The sequence below is a fragment of the Pseudorca crassidens genome, chromosome 17, assembly GCF_039906515.1.
Source record: "Pseudorca crassidens isolate mPseCra1 chromosome 17, mPseCra1.hap1, whole genome shotgun sequence".
NCBI classification, from domain to species: domain Eukaryota; kingdom Metazoa; phylum Chordata; class Mammalia; order Artiodactyla; family Delphinidae; genus Pseudorca; species Pseudorca crassidens.
Window position 1 is genome coordinate 35,926,992 of NC_090312.1, and position 12,621 is coordinate 35,939,612.

At 44.5% G+C, this 12,621-nt stretch overlaps 1 protein-coding gene and 1 non-coding gene across 3 annotated transcripts in view; one reads left to right on the top strand and one right to left on the bottom strand.

Moving 5' to 3' along the window:
- Positions 1 to 12,621, bottom strand: part of GRHL2 (grainyhead like transcription factor 2) — a 165,416-nt gene that overhangs the window by 4,834 nt on the left and 147,961 nt on the right. The window contains exons 13-15 of one of the 2 annotated variants that reach the window (XM_067711598.1): positions 11,370 to 11,461; positions 9,085 to 9,170; positions 274 to 338 (exon numbers count right to left, since the gene is read on the bottom strand). In XM_067711598.1, the coding sequence (XP_067567699.1) occupies positions 274 to 338; positions 9,085 to 9,170; positions 11,370 to 11,461 (243 nt within the window). Of the gene's footprint in view, positions 1 to 273; positions 339 to 9,084; positions 9,171 to 11,369; positions 11,465 to 12,621 lie in introns of both variants that reach the window. The other variant, XM_067711597.1, reaches the window with a different exon arrangement.
- On the top strand, positions 975 to 1,081 carry LOC137210794 (U6 spliceosomal RNA). The gene has a single exon (XR_010936730.1). It is a non-coding gene; the product is annotated as a U6 spliceosomal RNA (small nuclear RNA).

Here is a 12,621-nt window from a genome sequence, read left to right on the forward strand (position 1 = left end):
CCCCTCTATTCTACCCACTGATCCTGTCATTGGAGGGGGGCATCTCAGCTGACGTCATGACAATGCACTCTCACCCCCCACTCTCTCTCATTAAAGGTCTTCAAAATGCATGGCACACGTAAGCTGCTCAGCACGCCTTTGGAAGGATGACAGATTTTTATAAAAGGCAGACAACAAAGCTAACGAAAGACGGGCACCATCTTGTTTTTTTTTAAAGGCACTGTATAGACATATCTGATTGGGAAATCAATTTAAGTTCCGTTTCTTTCTTACCCTTTTTTGCTTTTCTTGTAAAGCTTTGTTATCTTTTCCACGGGCAGCCCGTATTTCTCAGATATCTGCAACCAATAACAAAAAGGCAGGTGAGTGTGGAAGGGGAGCCAAGCGGAGACGAGAGAAAATTCCAACTTCACCGTCCTGGAAATGTTTCTGGGTGCCAGTGGTCTTCACTCATGAGTCAGACTCTCAAAAAGGCTCATTTCTTTGGACAAACCATAAATCAGTCAACAAAAAATTCACCCACAGGAGAATTTAATCTATGATGAAGGTGTCATTTCAGGTCAGTCAGAAAAAGATGGACTCTAATCATGATGTTGGATTAAATAGGTAGCCATATAGAAAAAAATTAACAAGTTAAGTCAGATCCCTTCTCCACGACTTCCATCAAAATAAATATCACCAAAGATTTACAGGGAAAAGATGAAACCATGCAAGAAGAAACCATGAATCAATTCTTTGTACAGATATCATCTTTAAGTAAGGAAGATGCCAAGCCAGCTATGAAACCTGAAGAAAAAAGGCCAAAATGTAGATAAAGCAGCATAAAATGAAAAATACCAGTATAGGCAAAACCACCCAAAAAGCTGAGGACAAACAATACACTGGGAAACATTTGTGCAACACAAATGACAGACATGGAACTAAACTTTCTTAAGTTAGAAAGAACACCTCCAAATTAAAAAAAACGGACTAACATGCTCCCTTTGGCAGCACATATACTAAAATTGGAACGATATAGAGAAGATGAGCATAGACCCTGCACATGGATAATGTGCAAGTTCGTGAATTGGTCCATATTCTTTAATACAAATGAATGTATTTACAGAACAGAACAGACTCAAACAGACATAGAAAACAAACTTAGGTTACCAAAGGGGACAGGGGGGAGGGAGGGATAAATTAGGAGTCTGGGATTAACAGATACACACTACTGTATGTAAAACAGATAATCAATAGGACCCTGTATAGCACAGGGAACTATATTCAGTACCTTACAAATAACCTATAATGGAAGATAATCTGAAAAAATATATACATATAACTGAATCACTTTGCTGTACACCTGAAACTAACATAATATTGTAAATCAACCATGCTTCAATTAAAAGAAGGAAAAAGACTAACAATTCAATGGGAAAAGGAAGGCAACAACATAAAGAAGTAATTCACAGAAAAAATACAATAGGACAATAAGCAAATAAGAAAATGCACCACCTCACTATTAATTTAAAAATTCAAATTAAAACAACAGCAGGATACTACCTTTAATCTATGAGACTAACAAAAACTGAAGAATTGATAATACAGTGCCAGCCAAAGGATGAGAAACAGCAACTCTCATAGCCCGTAGATAGGAGAGCAACAAGCTCAACATTTCTGGAGGGAAATCTGGCAGAAGCTATTGAAATTTCAAAGGCATATATCTTTTGACCCAAATAATCCACATCTAGTAATCTGGTGCACAGAAATACACTCAGATGTATGCAAAGCTCTCCAAAGCATCACTGTTCATAACACAGCTAACTGTGTACAACAAACATTCATTAAGCACATTTTGATATTTGCACAGTTGAAAACCACGCCGTCATACAACCATTAAAAGAAATGCAGGACGCCTATATGAAAAAAATGTCCTTAACATACTAAGTGAAAAAACACAAATTGCAAAACACTGTATATAGTGTAATCCCACTTGTATTTAAAAAAAAAAATATGTAAGTAAATAGAAAATATTTGAAAGACCCACCAATCTATTAGCAGTGGCTACCCTGGAAGAATGGACAGAAACAAGGAGATGATTCTTCTTTTCACATTGTACAATTCTGTGCTATTTATTTTTACAGTGACCATGATTCAGCTTTATAAATATAAAACTATAAAGTAATATAATAATAGTTTAGAGATGGATTCTGGAGACACCTACCCAAAATGCTTTTTCTCTCCCAAATCCAATCCACCCACCTCTTGTGAGCCCAGTGGCTGGCAGGGCTCACAAACAGCTAGGGCAGGTGAGGTTTGGGACTTGGACTACTGGGCAGTCTAGCAGGGCCTAGGAAAAGAAGCCAAAGAGCCCTGGGACAAAGGTGGGATAGGTTTGGCTCCTGCGAAGAGCTTATTCTCCAGAGAATCGGATTCCCACCCATCCATCCCTTACACTGCACAGGAAGAACTCCCACCCCCTCCCCCAAGCCCCAAAGGAGCAGAACAGGTGGGCTGAGGACTGAGACAGCAAAGGTAGACTGGGAAACAAGTGGCCTGCCTGTCGCACATCACTGCTCCGTCACTGATGGAACTGCCTCATGGCCATACTGGAGCCCAAATGAGCCCAGCACATAAAATAACACGGCCTGTGGGCAGCAAAGAAAATGGACAGAACTTAATGTGGACGGCATCTGTGTGAACAGAACATAAAAGAGCACTTATGAAGACTGCTGTACAGCACACAAGTATAAAATTCTGATCTAAATATATGATTATTGAACTAAAAATTCTGTAAAGGTCAATAAATGAATTGAAGGCCAGGTGGTCGATCCAGCAAACCAATCGGCGTTAGGAAAGATAGATTAGAAAAACCATTTCAAGTGCAGAGCAAAGACACATAGCATAGATGGAAATCATGAAGGGAAAAAAAAGAGAGGTTTGAAGAATAGAGACAGCTATACCTGATGTGACTATATCCAAAGTCCCAGACAGAGAAAAAGGAGCAAATGGAGAAGAGGAAACAATTAGACAAATAACAGAGGAAAGACCCATGTTTTTAGATAGGAGGGGTATCCTGAATCCCAGGAAGGAGCAATGAGAAAAGAACCATGCATCTGGCCACGTGCCAGATCTCCAAGGGTAATGAAAATACAACATCCTGGAACCTCCCAGACAGAAAGTACAAGTTACCAAAAAAAGAAAAGAAAAAGAATGAACCTGGCTTCAGTCTTCTTATCTGTAGCACTAGAAACCAAACCGGAATAACCCCTACAGACTACTGAAAAAAGGGACTTTACCCCAAGAATTCTGTACACCAACAAGCTCTCCCTCACTTCTCAGGTTAAAGAATGGCATATAAGAAATGCATTTCACCCAAATATCCCATTTGAGGAAAATACTCACAAAAGAACTCTAGCATATGCATCAAAACAAAGACTTCAGCAAAGGGGGAAGAAAACAAGCAATCAGTGTTGTACCATAAATATATATATACGTATACACACACACACGCGCGCACGCGAAGACAGACTATATATACTCTATATAACTACAGATCTATAGTTATATATCCATACATAATGTATATACATATAGATATATATGGTCCGTATATAGAGTTATAGGTATGTATAACTACCTATATATAGTTAAATGGACTGGGAATGTGAAATAAGTGTTAAATAAGGATTCTTGAAGTAAAAAGAACATAATGGAATCAGAGCAATAAGGAGAAGAGACTGAAACAATTTAGGGAAAGTAAAGAATAACTTTCAAGAAAAGATGAAAAACAGTGACTTAATCCAACTGCAAAACTAAAGAGAAAGAGGAAACTGCAAAGTAAAATAAATAAAAACCAAAACATTTATCGTTGTGAGTTGCTTGGCCTGCAAGCGTTGGGTTTTGAACTTTGGTTGGTGTCATTTGGAACTTCTTTTTAAAATGAAATGGAAAAATAAAGTGTGTTCCTTTTTTGACTCAACATCAGCAAGTTCATATCTCTTAGTCCCCCTTTTCTGAAAGAGAGGTGAATCTGATTCTTGGATCTTCTCTTTTCAGGGGGTTGACTCCCAGTTTTTCCCAAAGCATGAACGCATATACCTCAGCTCACAGTTCAGTTGATAACAGTCAGGAAATTTGCATAAACCTGCATATCTGCCGGAAGTAGCGGCAGCAGCCAGCATTCACTGAGTGCTTACTAAGTGCTTAGCATATCAGCACAGGGAGTCCTGCATCTATTAACTCGCTCAATTCTCACATCATTGCAACAGAATAGGTGTTTTTAGGAGACCCGTTTCTCCGGGCAAGGAAACTCAGGCTTAACACTCAGTAAGTAATCAGGGTCCCTCAGCTAGGAAGTGGCAGAGACAGGATTTAAAAGGTAACAGTCTGGCAGTCTGGTTTCAGATTCTAAGCTCACAGAGAAAAGGGGCATATGATGGGCCTGTTTGAAGCAGGGCTCATGGACCCCATCCAGTACCAAGAAGCAACTGGCAGAGTTGACACGGGCATCAGGCTGCCGAGGGCAACAGTCTCCAGGAGGACAAAGCCCTGCCCTCTGTGCAGTTGTCAAAGGCAAAGGCAGAGGCAGCTGGACAAAATGCCACCCTAACACAGCGTCCTCTGCCTCCACGCCAGGCAAGGAAGTGGGCTTTGCCAAATCCAGAAGCCTGGAAAGAAGTGAGACCGTGCAGGATAGCATGTGGAGGAAGCTGGCCATCTGTCGGGAGATTACGGAAGGAATCCTTCTGCCCAGGAGCTGGATGGTGTCACCACAACACTCCCCTTCCGTGTGCATGGCAAGCACACGCTTCGTGATAGTTCTCAGAGCGGGGGCATTAGGACTGCCTGGTTTTTTCTTTGTGTTTTTCGAGTAGTCTGAACTGCTTGTATATGTCCATCATTTTTAAAAGCTCATGATCAATATTTTTAAGGACCCCCTAAGACTTCCCTGATGCCCAAGAGGATCCTAGGTCTTGGACATATCTCATCAGTGTGTTACTGGCTAGCTGACGATCTGGAACTTTTAGACTTTTACTTTGTGGAGAGTTCTCTTTGCCCAGAAACCTCAGATATGTGACAGGCAGAACTAGAGATTTCCATTGGTTTTCACCAATGTAGGACTCTGTCTGCCTGGTCTAGAGGCATCCAACACAACTGCCAGCTCTGGAGGCCGATGAGTTTTTTTTTTTTTTTTTTTTTTTTTTTTGCGGTACGCGGGCCTCTCACTGTTGTGGCCTCTCCCGTTGTGGAGCACAGGCTCTGGACGCACAGGCTCAGCGGCCATGGCTCACGGGCCCAGCCGCTCCGCAGCATGTGGGATCTTCCCAGACCCGGGCACGAACCCGTGTCCCGTGCATCGGCAGGCAGACTCTCAACCACTGCGCCACCAGGGAAGCCCCTAAGGTGCACTTTTGGAAAAGGGGTGGCTCTTGCTTATAAATACTTCCTAGGTGGCTACATTTGACCTGTCAATAGAATTGGGGAGGACAGGCCTGCATCTCCATGCATGAATGACTCAGCTGCATAGAAGGGGGTGCTACCGGGGCCACGAGCCACCTTTTCCCTGTGCACCCAGGCAGCTTCACCAGGGGAGAACACCCTTCTCTAGCCCCTTTGGCTTGAGGGAATCTCAATCTGCCTCTCCACCCCATAGCACTTACAGCCGTCTACTACACACACACACACACACACACACACACATATATATATATATATATTTTCATTTATACAGTGTTTCTGTATTTAAAATTTTATTTATTTTTCTGGCTGCATTGGGTCTTCGTTGCTGCATGCGGGCTTTCTCTAGTTGCGGCGAGCGGGGGCTACTCTTCCTTGCGGTGTGCAGGCTTCTCATTGTGGTGGCCTCTCTTGTTGTGAAGCACGGGCTCTAGGCATGTGGGCTTCAGTAGCTGCAACACACGGGCCCTAGAGCACATGGGCTTCAGTAGTTGTGGCGCGTGGGCTCAGCAGTTGTGGCTCGCGGACTCTAGAGCGCAGGCTCGGTAGTCGTGGCGCATGGGCTTAGTTGCTCCGCAGCATGTGGGATCTTCCCGGACTAGGGATCGAACCTGTGTCCCCTGCACTGGCAGGTGAATTCTCAACCACTGCACCACCAGGGAACTCCCTATATACAGTGTTTCTATGTGCTACTTTAAACACCTTGTATAGGAACTCATTTAATCCTCGAAACAACACTACATCTCATTTTATCAGTATCTATCTTCATAATAATATCCCATATTATTATTACTCTCATTTCAGAAACGATGAACCTGGGGTACAGAGAGGTTGAGTAACTTGCCCAGGGTCACACTACTCTGAAGTGTCAGAGCTAGGATTTGAACCCTGACTGTGTGGGATCAACCATCATACACACTACTTCTTGCCTGATGGCTTACTATTGCCTAAGCTTCTTTCCTTTAGTTGTTGTGAGCTGTGACTTGGAATGGTTATTCTTCTTGCAATAACTTTTCATGTGTGGACGTCTCCCTAAGTGGACTTAAGTTGCTCAAGGGCTTAAGCTGGCTCTGCCTCTCTGTGGAGCTCAGGAAACCCCACATCTGTAAATGACGGTGATGACATCTGACCTGCCAAGTTCACAGGGCTATAGTGAAGCTCAAGTGAAGCAATGCATGTGAAATACATGCCACCCATAGCACTTGGCATGGTGGTACATACACAGTGGATGCTCAATTCAGTCAACAAATATATATGCTCAAACACCTGGGGATACACAGAAGACAGCAAGAGACAAAGCCCCTGGGGGAAGAGAGAAACAAATTGGGGAAGAGAGAAACAAAAAAGCAGAGTTAACTCAGGGATTGTTTGGGTGGAAGTGAAGGTGACATTTAACCCCACTGTGACCCAGCGAGACCACAGCTACAGAACACTTGTAGAACTAGCCAGATGTCACAAACAGGAAAGGAAGACACCAAGGAAGAAGGCGTAATGAATCAGTTCAGAATTGGTCTAGGTCAGTGGTTCTCACACCTGGCTGATCTCAGAATACCCTGAAAAACTGTTAAAAATACAGATTCCTGGGCTTCCCTGGTGGCGCAGTGGTTGAGAGTCCGCCTGCCGATGCAGGGGACGCGGGTTCGTGTTCCGGTCCGGGAAGATCCCACGTGCCGCGGAGCGGCTGGGCCCGTGAGCCATGGCCGCTGAGCCTGCACGTCCGGAGCCTGTGCTTCGCAACGGGAGAGGCCACAACAGTGAGAGGCCCGCGTACCGCAAAAAAAAAAAAAAAAAAAAAATGCAGATTCCTGCTGCTCCACCGCCCTCCCCCACCTCCACTTCAGCAGAAAGGGAATCTGGGGTTGAGGACTGGGAATATGCATTCAAAACAGCTGCTAAAGTAATTTTCAGCTTCACCACCATCCTAGGTAAGTCAGTTTCAGTAATATGATCTTAAAGGCCAGATTAAAGGTATGAAATTTGTTCAAAGGGCTTCTGTAGCTCATAAATCAATCTTCCAGTCATTTTAGGGTTATTTAAAAAAATCCTAGTTCATTTGAAGAGAGATAGATGATACTTTTTGTTGTGTTCATTTCTGGTTTTGTTTTCCCTTTATGGGGTGGGGGGCAGATTCAGTAACAACAAACGCCATGCCAATGACAGATCCTGAGAACAGAAGAGATTACCAAACCCTCCAGCCAGGTGTTTCTTAGAGGGTGGTCCTCCATGCCCTGCTCTGAATTGCCTAACGATGCCAACCACATTGGTAACATTCTTGTGCTTTTTAAAAAAAATTTCAGATGAACAAATAAATAATTTTTTTACATATCATATAAATTCCCCACTTAAACCATTTAAAGTGTACAATTCAGTAGCATTTAGTACATTCACAATGTTCTGCAAACGTCAGGACTATGTAGTTCCAGAACAATTCATCACCCCAAAAGGAAACTCACTAAGTAGACTTTTCTCATTCACTTTTCACCCAACTCCTGGCAACAACTAATCTGCTTTCTGTCTCAATGGATTTGCCTGTTCTTGATATGTCCTATAAATTGTACGATTATACAATGTGACCTTACGTGTCTGGCTAGCAATTCCACTCCTCAGTATACACCCCAAAGAATTGAAAACAAGTATTCAAACAAACACCTGTACCTGGATGTTCTTTGCAGCACTATTCACAATAGCCAAAAGGTGGGGGCGGGGGGGGGAAATCCAAATGTCCATCAACTGGTGAATGGAAAAACGAAATGTGGTATATCCATACAATGGAATATTATTCAGCCATAGAAAAGAATGAAGTACTGATTCATACTACAACATAGATGAACCTCAAAAACATTACGCAAAGTGAAAGAAACCATCCACAAAAGACAACATAGTGTATGATTCCACTGATAGTCACTGTCCTGCACATTTTCACATATTACTCCATAGCCCAATATGCTGTTTCAATGCAGCAGTTTTCCAGACCAACAAAAATTCTAGACTGTCCCTTGGCAGTCCTGCTGTCTTCATCACCACAAAAACCCTGGATCTTCTACAACATGGTTGTACAGGGGAGTCAGATATCATTTTCAATGTAGAGTCATACTCAGATGGATAATACATGGATAAAACATAAAATAACTTCCTGAGCCCAGGTTGGGTAATGCTAGACTAAACAGGGGATGAAGAGGGAAGGAGAGATTTCAGAATCTTAGTTAAATCATTTTATAACTCTGCAATTTATATTTTTTTCTTAACCAAAAGAGGTCATATTTTATTTTGGATTACACTATCGCAGCTGGCAAGACACTTCCTAATCGTTTTTGTTCTGTATAGATTTGGAAGTTAAACGTATCTAATTTGGTTTCATGCAGAGACAAATGGAAACTCACAGTTTAAACTTTCTCTGTGGCATCTTACTCTGATTAGCCTTAAACTGACAGGGAATTGGCAGTTTTACAAAGTTTCCTTCTCCTTAAGATGCTAATAAGAAGCCACACAGGGTGGAAATCAGTGTCCCCATGAATCTCTGCTTTTTCTTTTTCCTTGAGAAAGCTCATTCCAGGGCCATCTCGAAGGCTGCATTTTAATAAATGGATTTCAGCTCAGGAGACTACATGCCGGTTTCTCGGAGGCTGAAGGGGGTTCATTGCTTACCGCTTCCATCAGGCCCCTCACGGTGGGGGATTTCAACATCAAGGCGTCAAACACATCGTCTGTCTCCTTCCTCACGTACAAAAGCACTGAAAGAGAAGGAACGGGAAGCCGTGACTGCGAAGCCCACGCAGCTGCCCCAGGAGACTGCTTCCCACCAGTGGCTGTTACAGATGAACATCCTGTAACTTCTTCCTGTAACCCCCAACAGAAAAATGTAATTTCCAGGAGGCTGACCCTAAGGAAACCCCAAAGCATATTCTACTGGGTTAGCCAAAAAGGTCGACCCACCCGAACGAACTTTTTGGCCAGCCCAATATTTAAATGAGGGCCGCGTCCACTGGATTTACAGACCTCTTCTTGGAAAATCATTGTCTTTAAAATAGTGTGGCTGCTACTTCTGCTGTAGGAGCCCCTGGAATGGGTTAAAGGGGGCATGGCAGCGGGTTGATGGGCTGCAGTGCCACCATCTCCTGCTGGGCTTGTCGATAGCCACACCTGCATGCTGGGCTTACAGCTCACCCCCAGGGCCTGCCCAGAGAGGCAGCTCTCATTAACTGTGTATCTGTGGATAGCAATCACTCTGCTAACATAGCAGTAACCATTATCGGGCATCCCAGAGCTTGTACAGACAAAGGCAACCGACTCCCATGACTTTGAGAGAGCCACCCTGAGAAGTGGCTACAAAGGCAAAACAAATAACGGCATTGGTGATAATTACAGTCATTCTCTGTCCTGGAGAACTTTTAACAAACAACGGGCACTGTCACTGACCCTGACTCCTTGTGCCTCTCAAAGCCCAGCTCAGCGTAGGAGCTCCAGGCGAGGGGCTCAGTAACTCCACTGTCCTTTTCCAAAGAAAAGCCACTCCCGGGAGAACGAGTTCTCTATTGCTGGAAGGTTGCAGTGCCCTCACGTGTCCCTAGGACTGAGATGTCTCAAAGGCCGTAACTTTGCATTTTGTCACAGCAATTCCTGATGGCAATTTTTGTGCAGACTTCACAACCTCAAAATATCTGAAAAACACAAGCTCTGGACCAGCCAGCATGTACTAAATATGGATATAAGCTACTATCACTTTGGCCCGTGTGATCCTTGATTTCCATATAACATTGCCCTCATTCTAAAGGATGAGATATAAAAGGCATGCAGGAATGGAGCTCAAAATGCACTCGAATATTTGACGGTGAGCCTGTGAAGCCGGAAAACCCTTTATAGGTTTAAATATTACTACTGTAATTAACACTACTCAGGTATTTACACTCTCTGAATTCTGAAACGCTCATTACTCATTCACAATTATGATAATATTCCTTAACTAGATCCAGGTCTAAAAATAAAACTAATTATATTAGTGAAGATGGAGTGCTTACTATGTACTGGGCACCTGAGTTTGGTGTTTTACATACATTAACTCATCAAGCCTCCCTCTGTGACGTGGGTACTCCTGTCACCCCATTTTACAAGTGAGGACTCCAAAGTGCAGAGGACCTTCCCAAGGTCACGTGACTCGATGTGGCTGAGGGAGGCTACACAGGGGATGCTCTCGACCATTGTGCAAATCCCATTTCAACAAATAGGAAAAAAAAAAATTCTCAGTAACAAAAACCTCAAGCCTGTGCAGATGGTGGACGTACGGTAACCTGACTCATTAAAAGTCCAGTGCTGTAAGCAGAAGGTCTCTGGAAGCTCTTGGTGTTGGCTACAGCAGGATGTGGGGAGAAAAGCCACCACCTCCCCTTTCCCCTTACTCCCAGGAGGGACAATGAATCAGCACAGCATCGAGATGCTGAGCAAGACACTGACAGGCCTGTGCTTCGTTTCTTATTCTCTCCGTGAAGTGGGATAAGATCCCTGACTGAGAGAAAATGAGTAAGTTGTGATGTCACAGAAAACAGGTTCCCTGACTTGTACCGTGATTAATCGTTTGCGTCTGTTGAAGGATTCTCAGCTGCTGCTGCTTATGAGAGGGTATTGTCAAACACAGCACGAGTTTCTTTTTAACCTTGTATCTCACTGCTTGATGAGTCAGTATATTCACTACATTTCCCTCAAGGTAAAGGAAAGAATCAGTGCCCAGGAAGAATAAATGTTTGCTTAGGGTGTTTAAAAAGATAAGGTTTAAAGCAAAGGAGGAGACTGTGGACTTCCTGGGTCAATAAAAGCATCCCCAGGCTAGCACGGAACCACAGGGACATGGGCCGGGCCGGGGGTTCTTCTCAGTGAAATGTCCCCACCACCATTCCTAATTGGAGCAACACCGGGGAGGGCCTCAACAGGAACAGTACCTCGCTTCATCCCTTCTTCCTTCATCTGCTTAGAAGGTGCTGGACCAAACTCCTCTTCCATGGGCCTGAACATCCGTTTCACAAGGACACTGCTGCTAGAAAAGGTGAGGAGAAAGTGTTAATTAAGGAAGGCACCCGGGGTGCCAACAAAAAGGTGTATGGATGTGTCGGTCCCTCTCTCTTCCCTTTGTTTACGCCATCCCTTATCACGACTGGATCCACGCACCAACCTCCTGCCTCCCCCTCACGGGTCCCAAGTCTGCATGTGGGGCAGAACACACATGCCAACATCTTTCACGCATGGCCCTGAGACATCCTCCTTGCTGCTGAACATGGATCCACTGAGGTGAGACCTCTGGGTTTTACCCATTCCGTTCTGCACCTAACCCCCCTTCCTGCTCAGAAGACCAGGGCTGGGGACGCGGGCCTGAGCCCTGTGTTTGTGTGGTCTGCAAGTTACACAGCCCGTCCCACCTAGCTAGGGCCTGGGTGTCCCGCACTTTCTTGCCAGCCCCGAGGGCACAGCGTGACCTCTGGAAATGGCACAGGCCTGCCTCGCTGGTTCTAAGTTATGAGGCTGCCCTCGGTTCCTGCTGTTCCACAACTCCATCAGCTTGGAGCAGAGGAGACTGCAGTGGCTGAGGTTCCCTAGACCCGGTCCTTCCTCATGGGAGAGGGTTTCGGTCCCCCTTCCTGAGGGCCCACGGGTCCCCAACTGGCCAGTTCTGGTGGCTCTGCATTTCCTCCCAAAGTCTCTGTCTCTCTGGGCACTCTAGGGAAGGGAGGGCTGTTCCAGAGGAAGGAAATTAGAAGAACAGATTGTCACTGAAGAGAAGTCATTGCCGCTGAGTGTCCCCTCAAACTCATATGCTGAAACCCTAACCCCCAGGAGGATGGTATTGAGAGGTCCGGGCATTGAGAGGTAATTAGGCCCTGAGGGTGGGGCCTCCATGATGGGAGTGTCTTTATGAGAAAGGGACACCCTCTCTCTTTCTGCCGCGTGAGGACACAGCAAGAGGATGGTGATCTGCAGGCCAGAAAAGGGTCCTCACCAGACACTGACCATACTGGCACCCTGATCTCAGACTTCCAGCCTCCAGAACTTTGAAAAATACATTTCTGTTATTTAAGCCACCCAGTTTATGGTATTTTGTTATAGCAACCCAAACTGACTAAAACACTGAGAAAATGCCCCTGCATGGAGTCTTACGGTCCTTTAAGCCCTCAAGAGAGCAGGTGTAGGTTTTTAGAA